The 22,587-nt window shown below is 32.6% G+C and overlaps 1 protein-coding gene across 8 annotated transcripts; it reads left to right on the top strand.

Moving 5' to 3' along the window:
• Positions 1 to 12,912: 12,912 nt before the first annotated feature.
• Positions 12,913 to 22,049, top strand: LOC137808301 (uncharacterized). 8 transcript variants are annotated; one of them, XM_068609339.1, is made up of 7 exons: positions 12,913 to 18,065; positions 18,144 to 18,394; positions 18,470 to 18,611; positions 19,049 to 19,247; positions 19,389 to 19,730; positions 19,863 to 20,581; positions 20,941 to 22,049. In XM_068609339.1, the coding sequence occupies exons 1-7, from the start codon at positions 13,293 to 13,295 to the stop codon at positions 21,487 to 21,489; spliced, it is 6,975 nt and encodes a 2,324-aa protein (XP_068465440.1). In that variant the 5' UTR covers positions 12,913 to 13,292; the 3' UTR covers positions 21,490 to 22,049. The 8 variants fall into 8 exon arrangements, with proteins under 8 accessions (XP_068465440.1, XP_068465436.1, XP_068465439.1 ...); XM_068609335.1 differs by having other exon boundaries at positions 20,863 to 22,049; XM_068609338.1 differs by having other exon boundaries at positions 19,857 to 20,581.
• Positions 22,050 to 22,587: the final 538 nt, after the last annotated feature.

Below are 22,587 nucleotides of genomic sequence, written 5' to 3'. Positions count from 1 at the left end.
ATTCAACTACTATCTAAATTAATTTTTTTTATCAACAAAGAATTAAGTAAAATTAGGATATTTAGAGTATTCCAACCCATATACAATACAATATAAATTAATTATAAATAATTTTTTCTCAATAAAACTAACAACCTAATTTGTAACTTAATCCTAATGATTTTTTCATAACAATGGTTTTAAACACAATTTTATTATTTTATTAAAATACTACTTCTATAAAATTATATTATATATTAATATTATCATTTACATAAATTATATATTAATATCTTATATAACACTTGTGTTCAGGTTCTATAGCTGGTGAGACTATGATGGAATTGTCTGCAGAATATAATGGGAAGAAGGAAGTAGTTTGGAGGAAGGTGGGAGGCTAGAATTGGAAAGTGAAGCTCGAACCAGGATAAAGCTACCATCTAAGCCCAAGAATTAATGGCTAATGTGTTTTTAGACTGATTTAAATGCATAATTCTATTTTTTTTAATTCTCTACTGTAGCTAGGTTTTTTGGGTTCTGTTTTTATGCAGTTTATCTTTAAAAGCCATGGTTTTGTTAGTATAGATTGGGTTCTCAGTATTTGTGGATATGTAAGCATGATGGTTGGATTGTAGATTTTTTTATAAGGGTTGAGATATCAAAGTATCCCACTAATTTATTTTATTATTTACTGATAAAAAAAAAGTAAACATGAAAATTTTATTATCAAATTAATTTTAAATATTGTATATCATTACTCAATTTTAATTAATTTTAATTGTAACTAAGCAATTAATAATATATATTTATTTAAAAACAAAAATATTTTAAAAAATATTTTTTAAAACAAAATTTTAATTGAAACTTCAAGATTACATATACGTGTAACACGACTTTATTACAATTAATAATATATATATATATATATATATTTGTTTAAAAATAAGAATATTTAAAAAATAATTTAATCAGACTTTAGGGTGACATGGATAAAATTGTGTCAACTTAACACAATTTCAGGATGACCTAGTCAAGGCACAATTTTTATAAATGAAATCATGACAATTTGATACCATTGGTCTGTGGTTTTTTTTAAAGTAATACTTCTTTGGAAAAAAATAACACTATGGTGGTCAATAAACTGCAATATTATCTTCCTGCACAAAGAGTGAGGACATAGATGTTGCAGACTTTTAGGACACGTTGCAGGAGCATTGATGGACCTTGGACTTAAGGGTGGTGAGGCTTGATAACCATTTTACAGCAAGTGTACCATGTCAGAAGTAATAAATTTGTCTCTAAGAACGGATATTGAACCCACAAGAAACAGTTGAACTCTCAAGTGTAATATTCATTAAATAGAAAATAATATGTAAAAGTTTGTTGGAAGTTTGTTGTTTGAATTTGCAAAAATGTAAATAAATCAAGGTAAAAGATTTGTTTGATTCAATTGGGATTGGGGTTCATCATTCTCACTTGTTTGTATTTTTACAAAAAGATTTTCAGTCTTGATTGGTATTGATGTACATATAAAAATCATTCATATCAATTCTTCGCATACAAAATTATTAAGAGAGCCTCCTAAATATTGATTCATCACATATTTATAAAGCTCCATTATGAACTAATGTTATAAAACAATTAACATTCAAATCTATTCCTAACATTCAAATATGTTAAGACATTATCATTTAGGTCAGATTCTTAAAAATACTTTTCAGTCAGAGCTAAGGATCAAAATCATGAATAATTCAAGTTTTGAGAATAAAATAATATTATCAATCATCAAGAACTAGAATAGATTACTCACAATCTCAAAGAGAAGAATTAGTCACTCATGTTGGTCATTACAAGCATGGAGAGCAAGAAAAGAATATCTAGGATGTTTCTCCTTTATGAGGGACTCCTTTGGGGTTTTCTACAGTTAAGTCTAAGACTCATGTGATAGTATTTTTCTCTACTTTAAAATTACAATTTTATAAATTATTATTTTATTGTAATAAGTGTGAAGATGAAACGTGAAGCATGAACGATGAACGGTGAGAGTGTGTAGGGGAGAAGTCTTAAGGAGTGTGTGTGTGAATGATAGTGAAGGAAAACCCACTCGAGTGATAGTATTTTTCTTAACTTTAAAATTACAATTTTATAAATTATTATTTTATTATAATAAACGTGAATTGTGAATGTGAAGCATGAAACTTAATGATTGCACAACACTCACTTATTCCTTGATATAACCATTTAGAAATGAACTTCTTACATTGATATAAAAAAAAAAAGCTTGCTTAATTGAGAATGATTTTAAAAGTGGTAAAATTATTTTTATGAAGAAAAGTTAGAGTGAAATTTGTTCAATTCAGATATCTGTTGATGATATATATTTTGGCTAAACTAATTTTTTTAGTGAAAATTTTGCTAGTATTATGGAAGAGAAATTTGAAATGTCCTTGAGAATTAACTTTCTTTCTTGGTCTTAGAAATCAAACAACTAAAATTTGGCCATTTCATTAGTAAAACCAAGTATTCCCTTGAAACTCTAAAGAAGTTTGTCATGGAAAACTCAAAAAGGAATAAAAAAACACCAATGATTACCGCATGTTATCTTAATGTTGATAAAGGAAGGTAAAAATGTATATATAAAATCAATTACAAAGGTATAATTGGTTCACTTTTATACTTAAATGCTAAAATACTTAATATTATGCATAATGTTTTGTGTTTATGTTATTTTTTAAGCATCACCTAAAGAGTCTAGTCTAATTGTAGATACTAGAAACATAGGTTTTTGGTATCTTAGAGGGGCATCTATTAGCTTTACAGGTTATTCATATTTTGACTTCAGTGGTTGTAAGATGGATAAAGAGTATTAGTGGCACATGTCATATGTTAGGATATTCATTAGTTTCATGACATTATAAGAAGCAAACATTTTTTCTCTCTTTTTACAATTGAGATAGAGTATATTATTGTTGAAAGTTTTTGTGCTCAAATCCTTTGGATAAAACATCAACTAGACGACAAAATCCTTTGTTACTACATTCCTTATAAGTATGAGAACACTAGAGTTATTAACCTTACTAGTAATGCAATCATGCCTTTAAACATATAGAAAAATGAATCAACTCATTAGAGATAATTTGCTTAAAGGATATGTAAAAACTAAGTTAAATACACAATAAGGGGGTTGAATTGTGTATCAAAACTTTTCAAAATTTTCACTAAGGTTGGGTTTGATGGAGTGATGATAGACACATGTTTTTGAACTTGACAAACGATTTGTCAAAAACGTTTCTACAAACTTAGTTTTTTAAAAACTCTAATTCTTTTGTTATAACAGTTTTAATAACATGCAATTTAAACAAGCTTAAATAAACACAAAAAGGATTCACTTTTTATATTTTTATATTAGTTTGTTTGTAAACATAAACTATGTCAATTTCTTGATAAACTTAGTTAAGTTCCACTAGGTGGACTAATGTTGGAAAGTTACTGCAAAATATTGTTTGAAACTTAGTTCCTCCTTTTACGTACAGTTGGCTCTAGAAGGGAGAGTTGAATGGAACTTTAGAATCTTTCACAATGGGTAAAAAAAATGTCTAGCAAACCATCTAGTTGACCATCTAACATATAATCTTATAGAAAAAAAAATGTAGAATCATCTAACAAGAAGAATAAAGTAAACAACAAGGTTACAACGAGTATTCACACATTTCTAGGTTACACCTTCTTAACCTCTCATTGAGATTAAAAACTCTCAAGAAAACAAAATAACACTTTCAAAGAGAGGACAAAGAGATCTCATAGAGGTATAATTTCACAACGTGAAGAATTACAATGGTTTAGCACTCAACCCAAAAGACTATACACTATAACAACTTAGTTAGACACTCACTATGGCTTTTTGTATTTTCAATAATATCACTTTAATAGCTTGAATTGATTGGCTTGGCTTACTTCCGTTATTCACCTTTAATGTAGTTATATTGCTTTTCAAATCTATCATTTAATACTTGAATTGGTTAAGTTTGAATTTTGCATTATGTTCATCTTTTGGGTGATAGACGCTTAAAACAAAAAGTTTGGATTTGCAATCTTTCAATTTTTATAGTTTAGAAATTTCTTACTCCCCTCTTAATTATTAAGGTTATTTCATTTATTTTCTTTGAACAAAGTGTATAGTTTAGGAGGTTGCAAAGTTTAGACCAATTGGAATTGATAAGATTTTTATTATGCTTAATTTTTTCTCTTTGACAAATTTTTAATACCGATTTTTATTTTCTTTTGTATGGATGTATTTTTTTATGTCATGTGTGTTAAAGGAGTTGACCAGATAAATTTTTTAGTCCTAGTCCTTGATGATATGTTAGATCTTTGAATTAGGTCTCTGAAAACAAGTTAGGACTTTCTTAAGCTTGATGGTATTGGTGTAAATCTTGAAGAACACATGAATTATGGTAAATAAATTTAACTTAATATTTGTTTATAAAATAATTGATAATTGTGACAATAAAACTCTGATGAAATTGAACCTTTTAATAAATAGTTATTATCAAATTGGTATTGTTGAATCTACTATTATATTGGATTGTTTTAATTAAGCCGTTCAGAAGTTTAAAAAATAAATTAAAATTCTTGCTTATGAACATTTGAATTGATATTGAATTCTGTGAATGATTTCATGTTAGTATTTTAAGATATTATAGTTGTTCTAGTAAAAAAATACTTTAACATGAGATTTAGGTTTCCTAGATAGAGTATTCAAAATTCAGTTTCTTTAATTCAAAGTGAATTGAATTGAGGGGTTTATTTTATAGACTATTACTAATTTCGTTTCCCCAAATTTTAGTTGAATATTTCTTATTCAATAAATATGTCATAACTCCCTAACCGGTTCTCAAGGACCATAAATGAATATTTTGATGTTTTTTAATCTAAAATTTTAGATAATCTTTTAAGTCCTTACCTTATTTTTCAATCAACCTTTTAATTTATCCTTTTGTCAACTATATTTTATGATCTTATCATATCATTCAAACTATTCATACACAAGTTCTCGAGTTTTAAGTCTAAAAGTCAAGTAGACTTAAGTAGTTTTATAAGATAAACTTGAATTATTTTATAATGTGAATAAATCACTATTTAATTAACTGCATAACTTATGCACATAAAGTCTATCATATTTTTATTCTATAATTCTTTAAATAAGGGAAATCGAAACATTTTTTTACACTGTATTAAAAATGTAAAAGTAAACATATGTCCATACCATGATCTCCAACAATCACATTCCTTAATTACGTTATCCAAATGCTTCCTCTAAAAAAATCCTCAGTTATCAATTTAAGTAACCTTCACCCCTCTTCTTCTTCTCTACTAATTTCACTGAATAATTTTCCTTCCCCCTCAACTTTGTTTTAAACATTGCATTGAATCTCCTCTGAGTACTTTTTCAAATTCTTATTCTCCCATGTTTATCTGTGTACGAGACTAATTCTTATTGTCTGCTTTTACTGTTTGAACCTTTGGATTTGCGACTATGCATGCGTAATTTTTGGGTTGTTTCTATTGAATTTGACCTTTTTATGGGTTTGTCTCTCTTGAACCACTATTTTCGGGGCCTATGGTTTTTTTTTAAGTTAGCTTCATACTGTTTTTGCATTCATGGCTTTATTATGGCAAGACATTGGCAAATTCTCACTGCACCGTATCAATTCCAACATACACCTAATTTGCTATTCAAAATGACAAAAAGGTCCCTTCAAAATTATGAAAATAACCTTAAATAAAAAAAAGAATACAAATAAAAATTACTTTTAAAACTCTTTATCGAGAAATATTTCGGATTTGGATTTTCATAACACTTTTTAAATTTTGAAAATTTTTATCCTGCGTATATTTTCAATTTTGTGTTTCAGATTTTTTTTACATAATGTATTTTTTAAATTTTAAATTGTATTTATTATTTTGAATTTTCAAATCTAGAATAAATATATTTTTGAAAATTAAAAAAAAAAATAGGATGCAAGTTAAAATTGATATGGTGAGGAATAAATTGCCCAACATATAATAAACTAGCCTTGGGCCAAAACAGAAATCACCCATGAAACTTGGGTATACCTCCCTTAGATATCTTAAACAAGGCAATTTCTCTCTGCACCATACCAATTCTAACATATACCCAATCTATTATTTGAAATGACATAATTGCCCCTCAAAAATACGAAAATAACCTTAGATAATGAAAAGTGTGGATAAAAAGTACTTCCGAATCTTTTTTTCTATAAATATTCCGGATTTAAATTTTCAAAACATATTTTTGAATTCCAGATTTTTTTATCCATAATGCATTTTTAATTTTTGTGTTTTGAATTTTTTTATCCAAAATGTATTCTTTTTAGTTTTAAATTATATTTATTATTTCAGATTTTCAAATCCAGAATAAGGTTAATTTTGAGAATTTTAAAAAATGATAGGGTGCGGTTAAAAGTGATATGGTGCAGGAAGAAATTACCCTTAAACAATTTTTCAAATCTTTTTGAATACTTTGTACCCATTTCAACATAAATGGACTATTTTTTTCTGCACCTCCATAGGTTTTTCTACCACCCCATATATAACGTGAAAATACTTTTTTAGCTTCTTTGTGTCACCCCATAGAGTAGTTTCTGGATTATGTAATCTGGACACGTATTTGAGAAAAAAAGACTTATGAATTATGTAATCTGTAAGTCAAAAAAGACTTCCAAATTATATAATTCGGAAACTAATCATGCATTTGAAAAAAAGCTTTCGGATTATGTAATCTGAAATCTAATTACGAATTTGAAAAATAAACTTTCAGATTACATAATTCGAAATATTACAAAGGGGTTTTTTTGGAAATATGAAAATGTATGGAGGTGGGACAATAATATATGGAGGTGGAGGAACAAAAGCTTTCCATCTGCCACCGTGCTATTTTACTTTTTCAGATATAAAGCCCCTCCAAGAGGACATCGTGGGCTTCAGTTAATAGTGTTGCTTGTAACACCCTTGCTTTTTATTTTTAAGATAAATCATAATTGTTTTTTCTAATAAAATAACAATAAATAAATATGTAAATAAAAATAAAAGATTAAAAGAAAGGAATTTCAAAAAATATATTTCCTTCATTCAATTCAAAACTTTGAGTTCTATTTAATTATGATTTCTAATAGACTTCAGACGTTAAAATGACAATTTTACCTATATTCCATAGTCTAAATGACTAGTATGAGAAAAATTACTCAAATAATCTTTAGATGGATAAATAAACCTAGAATCACATTAAATGTAATTTTGTATGATTTTAGAAAATTTTCCAGCTCTTTAGATAACTTTCATAAAAATTGTCAATAAAGATGATCTATTATAAAAAAAAATAAAAAGTTGATGGAATTAATAAAGTGAGTTTATTTATAGGTAAATCGTGTAAAAATATAATTTCTAACCGTTAATAAATAACTTATCAATTTTTAAAATGAATAATTTATGATAAAAAAAAATTAGTAATATTGTCCTAAATAATCTATATGCGGTTGCAGTTAAAATAATGAAGCAAATAGTATAACTTTTTAATATTTACAAACTTGATAGAATATATGTATATATACACATGTATAAAATAAGAGAGTATTATTGGGGAAAAAAATCAAATAATATAATAATAGCGACGATAATAAATATAATATTATTGTTATTATGTTTATGTCTATCAGAATTATCTGTAATATTGAATTACTTATAAAGGTATATACATTCTTTCACGTACTCATTAAGTCAAGGTTAGAAATATCCTTAACTGAATATGAATAGTTATGAAATTAAAATTATAAACGTAAAAATTAATCATTAATATTAATAGATTTTTTGAATTTTTATTGTTTTTAATGAGTAATGTGTTGTGAAGAGGAATGCATGGTGTTAAGGCGTTAGTGCTAGACGGTTCAATAATTGTTAGATAGTCTCTAACCCAATAGATAATTTCGTGATACAAGCGTCTAAATATTTTGATGATAGCAAATATTATAAGTTATGTAGAAAATATCAATAAACAAGATTTAATAGACAAATAAACAATGAAAGTCTTGCCAAATGATCCTACCATACATAATTAATCTCATCAAAAGATTAGGAAAAATGAGTAAGACTCGTTAAACGAGCAAGATTCACTAGATGAACTTACTGAAGAAAATACAAATATGTACTAGACAGTCCAAGTGTGAAGAAATGCATCAAACAGTCTCGTAGTCTTGGAACTTGTCAAACGGTCTTCACAAATGCTTCCAAGGGACACCACAAAGAAGATGACTCCAAAGCACAACAAAAGACTATCAAGAAAGTGCTTATGGACACACTAAATAGTCGTTGAAGTTTGCACAATCACTTATTCTTTTACTTGTTAGATGATATACTATATCAGGGAATGCATATACTTAACTTTTGCATTCATAAAACACTTTCTATTATTGTGTTAAATTTTCAAGACTTATTTACTAATAATATTTCATATAAAACTTAGTTTTCAAATAAGATTTGTGATTGAATGGGTTTATAAAGTTTTCGTAATTGTAAACATAAAATAGAACACACTGAAAAAAATATGAAATGTTATGTGCTTTAATGTTCATATCTAAGGATTAAAAAGAAATTATTTGAATTACCATATTAAGCATCTAACTTCTATAAGAAAGAAGAAATTCAAAGCTTCAACAATCACATTTATGAAGACTATATAAAGATCTTGAGGATGAAAAACACAACAACGAAGGTATATAGAGCGATTAAAAAATGTCATTATCAAGTGATATTCATTTGTTTGATTAGAATAGTGCTTATACAGTTTCCATATGCTATTAAAAAGCGAATTGTGAGATTGGGTAGTGAACTTAACCATTGTAAATCTTTCACTCTGTAAATTATACCCTTTGAGATTTCATTATTATCTTTGTAGAGAGTTTTACTCGTATTGTTGAGAAGTCTTGATCTTATGAAGTATGATTGTTTTATCTAAAGAGGTGTAAGAATACTTGGTGACCTGAAGAGTTGTAAGAATATTTGTGTACCTAGAGAGGTGGAGAATACTTGGTGATTTGAAGAGGTGTAAGAATACTTTTGTACCTGGAGAGATGTAGAATACTTGTGTTAGTGAAAGACTCTTAAGCGTATTTCTTGAAGGGATGAGAGTTAACTCTTGTTGTTGAGTAAACCACTATAAGTATTGTGTTTATTTCTTTCTTTCTCTCTCTCTCTCTCCTTTTATCTGTTAAACATTGTGTTTTCTTCACATGGGACACAAATGTTGTAGGCGAGACAAGTTACAGTCAAATCGTGACCCTTATGTTGCTACACTTTTAAGTAGAAAGAGTTATTTCCTAACTATCAATTATAATTTTTGGCTTAGCGGTAAATACCCAATCCAACAATTGGTATCATATCCAAGGTCATGACTTCACTTCACAATAGGGTAATTATTCAGGAGGTGATTGTTGTGCAAAGAAGAAAAACCATTTGATATTGCTTAATATTATATGGTAATGACTCAAGGGTAGGTGGTTGACAAATCTAGATACAATATTGATTACCTATTGAGGGTAGTTACATCTATATGTAGACATTAACTTAAGTTTTAGGCATGCAAGAGTTTTCTTTTAAGATTACTCTTAGGATCTGTTGTTGAATAGAGGAACATGGTAAATAGGTCTTTTGACGTACTTTTGACTATTTTTCTTTATGCAAAATATAAGCTAAAAACTTTTACTTTTGTCTAACTTATGTATAATTTGAACTTATGCATATATAAATATATGGGTATGATTGTGGTTTATTTCACATTTTATTTAAGATATTTATCTTTTAATTTATATATAATATTTTGTACAAATTAGTGATACAAATTCTATTTTTTAGGTATGATTAGAGTAGTTGAATGTAACGAGATGTTATTGCTAGTCCTAGTTTGTTAATATTGTTATTGTCTATTATAAATATTTCAAAAAGGAAAATATGTGAAAGTTTTAGCTCCTTTTCATAATTCATTCATCTTAGAAGGTTATATTTTTTTTTTTCTTGAAATCCAAACCTTGTCATCCCCTCTATCAAAAGATTAGTTGTTTTAGAGGTTGAAGAAACCCAACATTATGTGTTACTAGAACAACTTAACACCATCTTTAACACTAACTCCTTATTAAAGCTATATTATATATCAATGTCATAATCTTGACTTGTTGAAAGAACTTAAAGCCAAAATGTGGTGAAATGGAAGCAAGCAATCATTAACTTATAGAACAAAGACCTAAGGAGTGAGATAATACATGATTCGATCTTATACTAAAAAGAAAATATAGGAAATCTTATGATAAATTGTTGTGAAAAAAATTATTGATATATATTCTTTAAGAGTACAATTAGAACACTCAACTTTGGATGATCACACTTATGATATAGAAATAGAAGATATTTTGCAATCTAGTAAAGAAAAAATCAAAAGTAATATTACAATACCTTAATAAATATATAATTCCAAAAATATAAGTAATACCTTTATATAACTCATATCTCAAATATAACTCACATCTCAATCTCAATATATTGACAAATATATTGGGATGATCTTGCATGCACCTCTTTCACTTTCTTATATTCATCATTTTAGTATGATAAAAAATATAAAATATGAAAAAATTATTAAAAAACTTTTAAACAATATTTAATTTAAAAATTGATTTTATGAAAAAATAATTGATTATGTTAAATTCATAATTGTTTATCTTTTTGCGAACCAAAACTGGATTTCACTTGATTCACTTATAATCAATTGTCTCAAAATCTAATTGTTACATTAATTAAAAATAGTTCTCTATTTTTTTTTGCAAATAATAAGTTATTTAAAAAAATAATAGATTATGTTAAACAATTTAAAAAACTTTAACTTTATACATAAAGAATTATGTTTAACAATAATCGAATTAAAAATACTTGTCAGATTACATTAACAACATAATAATTCATTATAATTAATAATAATGAATTATTTTAGTCAATTACTTCAAAACTTTTTAAAAAGAAATCTTTTCAATTTGTCTATACAAAATACACTTCCAATATTTTTCAAAAAACAAGTTCGTGGGCTTCTAAAGAAAGTTTTTCTAAAAGAATTTTCTCTACATTTTATTCAAGATCAATGTAACAAAAACTTACAGAAAATATTTATTACATCCTGGTTACATCTGTCATTTTCTTTATACCTCTATGAATTATTATACACCATTGTGTTATGTATTTGTAGGTAATTAAATATTTTTATTATATTAAAGTTTTTCTTTAAGAAGTGTTGTATAATTCTGATTTTAGTTAAGTACGTGTTCTTGCATTTGAATAATTTAAAATTATAATAGAAAATATAGTTGCTTGAATTAAATTGGATGTAAATTCTCCAACATAGTATAAAAATGTATGTATTTTTTTTATCTTTATTATATTATCTTGATATTTTTATTTATTATAACCATTGTCATTGTTTATTTAAACTCTCTCTGTACAAAAACTTTTAATTTCTTTTAATTACAATTAAGTTTTTAAACCAATTCACCCTGTGATTTTAGCTATAATTTATTTTACGGAATACATCATCTTCAAAATGGTTAATAAGTAATAATAATAATAATAAAAATTAGTAATAATAATAATAAATATATATTTAAGTTTTGCTAAAAAGTTATTACTTTAGTTCCAACTAATAACCACAAATTGAAATTTAATTAAATATTTGTTTAACATCTTAGAAAAATTCCAAACATAGTAACTTTTTTTCACACATAGAAATTTATATGTAAATTGATTAGTATAAAAATGAATAATTTTTAAAAAACACATTGGTATATAAATTGATATAGATTTTTATTATTATATTTTTACTATCTTCTGTTCATATTTTAGTAAATATTCTATCTAAGCAAAATGTTTGATTTTATCTAAAGAATTTATATTTAGTAACAAATAAAAATTAATGCATTTATTATCATATCTATAAAAGGTTAATATCAAATTTCAAAATTTTAGGAAACAATTATTTATTATTTAACTAAATCATTGAAAATTACTTTTACCTAGATAAATTAATATCTTTTATATATATAAAATGTAAAGTACGGAATGATTTCTTACACAAAAATGTAGAAAATTTTACATAATTCACAATGTGAATAATTTGATAGTGTTAAAACTTCTAATTTTTTTTTATCAAGGAAACATTTTTATTGCAACTAACTTTTAAATATTTAACATATTTAAAACTATTTCTTATAATTTTAACCATTTAACTTATGAATAAGCATTATAAATTTACTTAGATAGATGATATATAGAAGAGTTAAAAGTTTTTTTTATAAAATCTTTAAAAATTTTATTTTCATAAGTTAATATTAATTTATGTGCATGCTAACAAGAATTAAAAAAACATATTAAGAAATTTGTATACATTTATTTAAATATTCTAATGTTAAATACTCTATATACTAATTTTGTAGTTAGATGGAACATATTTAACTATTTATCTAGAAGAATTTATAAAAAAAGTGGTGTTTGAATAAAGTAGACCAGTGCTCTCATATTATTAAATCTAGTGAAATAAAGATTCTTTATATCTCTTAGAAAACAAAAAAAAATGAACTATAGTTACATAAAAACAGTGAATGATCTACATTGTGTAATTATTTTCATTATACAAATAATTTATATTTATATTTATTAAAAGTTTAAAATATAAGTAAAGATAAAACAGAAATATAAAATATATACACCAAGATTAGAATCTGATCATAAGTTGTTATAGATGTTATAAATTATTAAAAAAAAAAGAATTAAAATGTTAAATTAAAAATAAAATTTTAATTCCTGGAGAAGCGACATAAAGGGAGATAGAAGAAAAGAGAGGCATTGTTGTTTACCTTATTCATTGAGCTCGTAGTTCTCAATCTTAAGGTTAAGAGTTTCTTCCTGGTCTAGAGTAGGGCTTGTCCTATTGGTCGCACTTCTAACCAGCGCCGCTTGAAGCTCTATCTATTTTCCTCATACCTCACCTCTTCTCCCTTTCCCTTTTCCCTTCTAATTTGAACCCTAATTATAAGCAAAAAGCAAAAATATATTCATCTCAGATCCCTCCTTTGTATCATTCCATCACCTTGCTTGTATAACAACTGGATTAGGGTTAGGGTTCAAATTTGATCATCAACTAATTGGATCACAACAAACAGTGGCAGGGTTTTCATGCTTTGGCGATTTGCACTTGGTTCGCGATGGCGGCCAATTCTGGCACCAAATATGTCTCAGTGAATCTGAACAAGTCCTATGGCCAGCATTCCACCTCCCTTGGATCCGTCCGTACGCAGCGCCCAGGAGCCGCAGTGGCTCCTTCGCGGCCACGCAGTTCACACAAGGCTGGGCCCAAACTTTCCGTTCCGCCCCCCTTGAACCTTCCTTCTCTGCGGAAGGAGCATGAGCGCTTCGATTCGCTGGGATCAGGAGGTGGGCCTGCTGGCCCCGGTGGTTCTGGAAGCGGTTCGAGGCCAAGTTCGGCAGGTTTGGGCTGGACCAAACCCGTGACGGAGGATGTGTCGCGGCCTGTAATCCAAGGCAAACCCACCGTGGCCGCCGCTGCACCGGTTTTGTCTGCTGTTTTGAGAGGAGAGGATTTTCCTTCCCTGCGGGCCACCTTGGCACCTGTGCCCGGCCCAAATCAGAAGATCCAGGAGAATTTGAATTCCATTCCGATTCCGAAGCAGAAATATTCACTTGCTGATGAAAATGTGTTTATTGATGAGAAGAAGGAGGGTCCTTCTGTTAATGATCATTCCAGTGTTTCTCGCAGTGTGAATGTGGTTGGTGGTGGTGATGATGGGCGTGGTTCTCGGGTTGTGAATACGAAGTATGGTGTTGGGAGGAAGCAGGAGGAGTATTTTCCGGGTCCTCTTCCGCTGGTTAGGTTGAATCCACGGTCAGATTGGGCAGATGATGAGCGTGACACGGGCCATGGTTTGATCAGGGAAGGTAGGGATCATGGTTTTTCCAAGGGGGAGGCTTATTGGGATTTTGATATGCCTAGGGTTGGTGTTTTGCCTCATAAGCATGATAAGAGGGGACCACTGAGGGGCAGTGAAGTGGGAAAGGTTTTGAACAGTGAAGTAGAGGCTTTTGATAGAATGGGTCCTGAAGGGAATTCCTGGAAGACTTCGAATTTGTCCATTCCTAAGGATGCTGGAAATGAGAGAAATGGTATTGGTGTTGGAGCGAGGCCGTCAAGTGGGAGTCGAGATGTGGGGAAGGATGGTAACAAGTATGTTCCTTCACCTTTTAGAGATGATGATGTTGGAAAGAGGGATTTTGGAAGGAGAGATGGTCAGGGTGGGAAACAGAAGCCTTGGAATAATGTGGTGGAACCTTATGGTGATCGGACTCGTGAGCAACTCAACAGAAACAGAGCTGATTCTGTCCAGAGCTCGGTTTCAAGATCTGCATTTTCCTCGGGTGGTAAGGGTCTGTCTGTTAATGATCCTCTGCTTAATTTTGGTAGAGAGAAGCGGGCTTTGCCTAAGAGTGAAAAGAATTTGTTGGAGGATCCGTTTATGAAAGATTTTACAGGTTCTGGTTTTGATGGAAGGGATTTGTTTTCGGGTGGTCTTGTTGGGGTGGTTAAGAAGAAGAAGGATGTGCTGAAGCAAACTGATTTTCATGATCCTGTGAGAGAATCCTTTGAGGCTGAGCTTGAAAGGGTTCAGAGGATGCAAGAACAGGAGCGACAGCGAATAATTGAGGAGCAAGAAAGGGCAATGGAGTTGGCTCGCAGAGAAGAGGAGGAAAGATTAAGGCAGGCTAGAGAACAGGAAGAGAGGCAGAGGAGATTGGAAGAAGAAGCGAGAGAGGCAGCATGGAGAGCGGAACAAGAGAGAATGGAAGCTTTGCGGAAGGCTGAAGAGCAGAGGTTAGCCAGGGAAGAGGAGAAACAAAGGATCATTTTAGAAGAAGATAGGAGGAAACATGCTGCAAAGCAGAAGCTTTTAGAATTGGAGCAAAAGATTGCTAGGAGGCAGGCTGAGGCAGCCAAAAGTGGCAGTAATGCTATTGTTGTGGAAGAGAAAATGCCTGCAATAGTGAATGAGAAAGAAACATGTAGAGCTACAGATGGGGGTGATTGGGAAGATAGTGAAAGAATGGTAGATAGGATATTGACTTCGGCATCTTCTGATTCGTCAAGTGTGAGTAGGCCATTGGAGATGGGCTCTAGGTCTCATTTCTCTAGAGATTTATCTTCCACCTTTGTGGATAGAGGAAAACCACTTAATTCATGGAGAAGAGATACATATGAGAATTGGAACAGCTCTGCGTTTTTTCCACAAGAGCAGGAGAATAGTCATAACAGTCCCCGCAGAGATTTATCAATTGGTGGAAAGACATTTATGAGGAAAGAATATAATGGCGGGTCTGGATTGGTGTCTTCTAGGACGTATTATAAAGGAACAATTTCCGAGCCTCATTTAGATGAATATGCTCATGTAAAACCGCAGAGGTGGAATCAATCTGCAGATGGAGATCATCTTAGCAGAAATACAGCAGATATTGATTCTGATTTTCATGAAAATTATTTTGAAAGATTTGGGGATGGTTGGACGCAGGGCCGCACCCGTGGCAATCCATTTCCTCAATTCCCTGAGCGTACATATCCAAATTCTGAATCAGATGGACCCTATGCCTTGGGAAGGTCACGGTATTCTGTGAGGCAGCCTCGAGTACCTCCTCCTCCTTCAGTAGGTTCCGTACATAGAACTTACAAGAATGAAAATGAACACCCTGGCCCTTCTGCTTTCCTAGAAAATGAGATGCATTATAATCAAGCAACCAGGAGTGACTCTATCCTGCCAACTGGTTATGACAATGGGAATCGAGGACAACCTGAAGTAGGGGATGGCCGGCCAGAGACTGCCGAGAACGAGGACCATAAAGTGGAAACCACCCCTAGGTGTGATTCTCAGTCCTCACTCTCTGTTTCAAGCCCCCCAAGTTCTCCAACACATCTCTCCCATGATGATTTGGATGACTCGGGAGATTCCCATACCATACCGACTTCTGAAGATAGCAAAAGTGCTCCCCTCACAGCACCAGATAATGAATCCATTACAACACCGGCTGGAGCTGGAAATGACAATGTAGTTACTCCATGTGCTGTCTCTAGTGGTGAAGATGATGAATGGACTACTGAGAATAATGAGCAGTTCCAGGAACAAGAAGAATATGAAGATGAAGATTATCAGGAGGAAGATGAAGTGCATGAAGGAGATGACCATGCTCAACTTAACCAGGATTTCGACGATATGCATTTGCAGGAGAAAGGTTTGCCCCACCTGATGGATAATCTGGTATTAGGATTTGATGAGGGTGTCCAGGTTGGGATGCCTAATGAAGAGTTTGAAAGGATATCGAAAGACGAAGAAACTACATTTATGGCTCAAGCTTCTGGCCTCACCCTAGAAGAACGCATATCTTATGACGAAGACCACACGAACCTCCAACCTGTTAATGAAACTTCTCAGGTCAATAGCACTTCCAGTGTGTTCCAGGAATCAGAGAAGCCAGCTCAGGATTTGGTCATTCAGCCTAGTAATGTGGTATCTGACAGTTTAGGTAATGTGGAAGCTTCTAATGGCCTGTTGACCCACCATAGTACACCAAGTTCAGTTACTATTGCCCCTTACTATTCGTCTTCTGGTCAAGCTGTTACCTCTAATGTAGCTGCTGCTCCAAGTCAAGCTGAGGTACCCATTAAGCTTCAATTTGGTCTGTTTTCTGGTCCATCTTTGATACCGTCACCCGTACCAGCCATACAGATTGGTTCTATACAGATGCCATTGCATCTGCATCCACAGGTTGGCACACCCCTTTCTCACATGCATCCATCACAGCCTCCTTTGTTTCAATTTGGCCAGCTAAGATATACATCTCCCATATCACAAGGTATAATGCCTCTTGGTCCTCAATCAATGTCATTTGTTCAGCCTAATATGCCATCCACTTTCTCTTATAATCAACAACCTGGGGGTCAAATGCCAGTTCAAACTGGTCCAGAAACTTCTGACTCCTTTATAAAAAATGAGATGAGGCACCATTCTGTTGACAGCCAAGCAGGTAATTCTAGAAATAAGTTACCACAAGGATCACTGCCAAGGGAGGATGCAGGAAATATCACTGGAATAAAGCAGGGTCGAATTGAGGCTGCCCATGATTCTAATAATAGCACCAGGACTTCTACTAGTTTCCCATTGGACAAGCAGGGGAACCAAAATGTAGTTGGGAAGAACAGCAATATTCCATCCAATTCTAAAGAATCAGATGTTCATGCCACCATTAGAGATTCTCAGCATCATTCAGTTTCAAAGGAGAATTTTACTGAGTCAAGAACTCAATTTCCCGCATCTGGTGGTAGGGGAAAGCGATATATCTTTACTGTGAAAAATTCAAACTCAAGACCATCAGGCCCATCTGCAAGGGTTAATCGCCCAGAACCTGGAGGATTTATGAGGAGGCCTCGTCGGAATATGCAGCGCACTGAGTTTCGAGTTCGGGAAAGTGGTGATAAGAGGCAGTCTACTAGTTCTGTTTTGACTGATCAGTTTGGGTTGGAGAACAAGTCAAATACCAATGGAAGGGGAGCAGGCATACCTGGAAGGCCTGGTCCTAGGAAGGGTACGAACAATAAATTGGGAAAACAGATTGTAGAATCAGCTACAGAAAACACACAAGGGATGGATTCTGGAAGCAGAGTTGAAAAGGTTGATGGAAAAGAATCAACAAAGACTCAGAATTTCTCACATACTGGAAATCTCAAAAGGAACTTGTGTTCTGAGGATGATGTTGATGCTCCATTGCAAAGTGGAGTTATACGTGTGTTTGAGCAACCTGGAATTGAAGCTCCTAGTGATGAAGATGACTTTATTGAAGTTCGATCAAAGAGGCAAATGTTAAATGATCGACGAGAACAGAGAGAGAAAGAAATTAAGGCCAAGTCTCGGGTTGCAAAGGTTTTAATTCCTATCTGTAATTTATGACCTTAAGTCAAATTATTGCATCTTTCTTCATTGGCTTTTATTTAATGCTAGGTCCAAAGGAGACCCCGTTCCAGTTCACAAAGTGTTGTGGCCGTGGCCAATCCTACCAAAGGATCCATGACTCCAGTTGAAGTGGTTAACAGTATCCATGCTGCTTTTGTTGCTGCTGAAGTGCGTGGAATGGCGAAGATGGATGCCTCATCTGGATTTAATTCAAGCATATTGTCCCAAGCATTACCTCCAATAGGAACACCTCCTTTGAAAATTGATTCTCAAACTGATTTAAGATCTCAGATAAGCAGGTAGTTGCCGTCTTGTAAGATATCTTGATGGCTATCACTGGACAAAAAATCAAATGTATTTTTTACTTCTTACAGGTCACTTCAGACAAGTGTTCCAGCAGTTTCTGGTAGTGAAAATGACCCTGGGTCCGGTGTGATATTTGAAAGCAAGAACAAGGTTTTAGATAATGTTCAGACATCTTTGGGCTCTTGGAGTAATGCACAAATTAGTCAACAGGTTTGAACTTTCCTCCCTCACTTTGTTAGATAACGATGGCAATTAAAACTGTATCATTTCTGATTTCCTGTGTATTTTGGATTTGGATTCAACAATTCTAGCAACATGGTTTAATTTCATGTATGTGGCTTCCTTTTGTTTCGTAGTTGCACTTTAACTCCTTCAAAATTTAGAACTTGTTTTTTTCTTCAATATACAGTTTAGTTCCACTGAGGAGTTATCCGATGATCAAATTTTGCCTTTTTTTGTTTTTGGAGGGGCTGAAATATTGTTTTCTCCAGGACTAACTTAGTAGTTCTGAATTTTTTATATGTGGGATGTTTGGGGATTAAAATGGTGTAATTTAATTAGCAGTTTTGAATTCAGGCGTATGCTTAAATATTTTATTTGTTCTACCCTTTTGTTGTGAATCTAAAATAAATAAAATTTTATGACAGGTAATGGCACTTACACAGACACAACTTGATGAGGCTATGAAGCCTCAACAGTTTGATTCACAGGCTTCTGTTGGCAATATAACAGGCGCTGTTAATGAACCCAGTTTGCCAACATCTTCCATTTTGACAAAGGAGAAAACCTTCTCGTCTGCAGCCAGTCCAATTAATTCCTTGCTTGCTGGAGAGAAAATTCAGTTTGGTTAGTAAATAAATTTTGCATGTGATTTCTGTAGTCATTCATTTATTATAGTAACATTAATAATAAGTTTCTTGCAGTTTGAGGCAATATTTTTGGATTTTCAGTTGCCTTACTGATGGGTTATTTTCATTTTGTATTCAGGGGCAGTGACATCTCCAACCGTTCTTCCATCTAGCAGCCGTGTTGTGTCTCATGGCATTGGTCCACCTCGATCATCTAGATCGGACATGCAAATGACCCACACTCTTGCTGGATCGGATAATGATTGCAGTCTTTTCTTTGATAAGGAGAAACATGGTAATAAATCTCATGGTCATTTGGAAGATTGCGATGCAGAAGCTGAAGCTGAAGCTGCTGCTTCAGCTGTTGCTGTTGCTGCCATTAGTAGTGATGAGATTGTCGGAAGTGGATTGGGTAATTGTTCCGTCCCTGCTACAGATGGTAAAAGTTTTGTAGCTGCTGATATTGATAGGGTGGTAGCAGGTGAATCTTCTCCTTCATTATTAGACATTGGTATTGTTTTTCTTTCTCTGAACGTCTGCTAATAATTTGACATGACATCAATTTATATTCTGGATCTTCGTATTTATCTATTAGCTACTTGGGCAGGAGTAGGTGTTGAGAAGCAGTCAGGTAGTCAATCTAGATCCGAGGAGCCTCTTAGTGTATCCCTTCCAGCCGACTTATCTGTTGAGACTCCACCAATATCCTTGTGGCCTCCATTACCAAGTACACGAAATTCCTCGGGTCAAATGATTTCCCATTTTCCTTCTGTCCCTCCTCATTTTCCTTCAGGCCCTCCCTCTCATTTTCCTTTCTATGAAATGAATCCGATGATGGGTGGTCCTGTCTTTGCTTTTGGACCACATGACGAATCTGCATCTACAACACAGTCACAGCCTCAAAATAGTACTACATCAGCGTCAAGGCCGATTGGAAGCTGGCAACAGTGCCATTCCGGTGTGGAATCTTTTTATGGACCTCCAACTGGATTTACTGGCCCTTTTATTGCTCCTCCCGGAGGCATTCCAGGAGTCCAGGGGCCACCACACATGGTTGTTTATAACCACTTCGCTCCTGTTGGACAATTTGGTCAAGTTGGCTTGAGTTTCATGGGTACTACTTATATCCCTTCTGGAAAGCAGCCTGATTGGAAACACGTCCCTACTTCTTCTGCCACAGGGGCAGGTGAAGGGGATATGAACAGTATGAATATGGCATCTTCGCAGCGGAATCCTGCTAACATGCCATCTCCAATTCAACATCTTGCCCCTGGTTCACCACTTATGCCAATGGCCTCTCCTGTGGCTATGTTTGACGTTTCGCCTTTCCAGGTAAATTTTGGATGTGTCTTGCGGTTGGTTTGTGCAATAAGCATATATATATATATAATATATATATATATATATATATATATATATATATATATATATATATATATATATTCTTCTATACTTGTTTTACAGTACCTAGGGTAATATGGTACTTAATTTGTGAATATTATAATTTAACTTTGTACGCAAAGACAGTAAAAGTCATCAATAACTCGTTTAATATTATGTTCTGTTTAATGTAGTAGTTTTTCTTAGTAATTAAATATTGTAAATTTTGCCAGCCCTCGACTGAGATGTCAGTACAAGCTCGATGGCCACGTGTTCCTAATTCGCAACTACCTCTGTCAATGCCATTGCAGCAACTAGAAGGGGTGCAGACTTCTCAATTCAGCCATGGCCCTTCTGTTGACCAGCCGTTAAATGCCAAGAGGTTTACTGGTTCTCGAGCTTCAACATCATCAGATGGTGATAGGAGTTTTCCTAGAACTGCAGATGTGAATGTTAACCAATTGCCTGATGAACTTGGATTGGTGGATACTTCAAACTCTACTGCTACCAAGAATGCACAGAGTGTTGTGAACAAGACTCCATCCGTGATTCCCATTACAGAAGCTGTGAAGGTTGATGTTCAGAATGGCAGTGGTAACCAGCATGCAAGTTCTTCTTTTAAGAATCAGCCCTCACAAGTTAATATTTCGGCCCAGCAGTCTGACCATTCCTCAGGACATACTAATTATCAGAGGGGTGGTGTTTCTCAGAGAAATAATTCTGGTGGTGAATGGTCGCATCGTAGAGGGCACCAGGGAAGAAATCAATCTCTGGGTTCAGACAAGAACTTTTCCTCGACAAAGGTAAAGCAAATATATGTGGCTAAACAGACTATTAGTGGGGCATCAACAGTATCATGAGGAGCAATAAATATCAGCTGGATTTGAAAAAAACTGAGGAAGGCTTTATTATTAATTTTTGGTCTGGCAGAAATAAATTTTTTGATTAAGTTGCTTCTACTTGGGACGTTGATTGTAGATTGAGATTTTTGCTGGCCACACACAACAAATTCCATACCGGGTGGTAGTGTGGCTTTGATGGACACGTTCTCGTTTTGCAATGGTGTATCTATCAACCAAGCTTGGTCATCTTTGTTTTCTTTTGTCCGTAAAAAAACAAACCAGGCAGATTATTTATTGGGTTTTGTGTATTGAAATCATTAGTTGCCCTCGTATATTCTTTCCATTAATAAGTGGGAAGTATCAGTTTTGAGGAATGCTAGTTTTATGTTGTGCTTGAATACTTGGTTTCCGAGTGTTTTGAACTCTTTTTGTTTTAGAATACCGAGACCAATTACTGGTTGATCATGGGTTGGGTTTTAGTTTTATTAATTTAAAAACAGTTGAATGGTCTGGCAAATTTCTGTAAGTTCATGTAATTGTGAATCTACGTCCTTGCAGCCCTTGCCGGAGTTTCTTTATGCATGCATTGTGTTTGTCAATCTCAATGTCTCTATGTTCGGTGATAAATGCAAACCTATAATTGCCAGAAGTACAATAAATTCGATGATAAATAAAAATCCAAATCTTAGAGAATGCTATTAAAGCTATAAACTGAGTCTTGGTCTTCATTCCACTTTATATGCAAATACTCATTCATATGCTCTCCAAATATTTTGAAGATAAATTTGATTTTACAATGTGAGAAGGAGGAGGGTAAGGTTGCACTTCTAACAACTTACAAAAATACAGAGATTAATTGTCATTTTGTTAGGAAGAAGGTCAATTCTAGTTTCATTTGCAGTCAAATCTCACGGTTAATTAATTGGCTTCTTACCACTTCCACAGTTCGAGTTTTTGTTCTTCAATAAGGCTGTTTCAAATATCTGCCTACCATTTTGAGGGAGTAGTACAAGTTCATGTTTTGGTTAAGTTTGTCATCAATTTAGTTTTATTAAATGTATTATTAACTGTTGTATATATAGATTTGCAAAGTTTTATACACATGGGTGCAACTTT

Source organism: Phaseolus vulgaris, chromosome 3 (genome assembly GCF_000499845.2).
Source record: "Phaseolus vulgaris cultivar G19833 chromosome 3, P. vulgaris v2.0, whole genome shotgun sequence".
Lineage (NCBI taxonomy): Eukaryota > Viridiplantae > Streptophyta > Magnoliopsida > Fabales > Fabaceae > Phaseolus > Phaseolus vulgaris.
The sequence above is the reverse complement of the archived record's forward strand: the minus strand, read 5'-3'. Positions and strand labels throughout refer to the sequence as shown.

Coding starts and splice junctions, on each gene's coding strand:
- LOC137808301 (XM_068609332.1), top strand. CDS start 13,293: ATGGCGGCCAATTCTGGCACCAAATATGTCTCAGTGAATCTGAACAAG. Junction 18,395..18,469: donor TTAAGATCTCAGATAAGCAG/GTAGTTGCCGTC, acceptor TACTTCTTACAG/GTCACTTCAGACAAGTGTTC. Junction 18,612..19,048: donor ATGCACAAATTAGTCAACAG/GTTTGAACTTTC, acceptor ATTTTATGACAG/GTAATGGCACTTACACAGAC.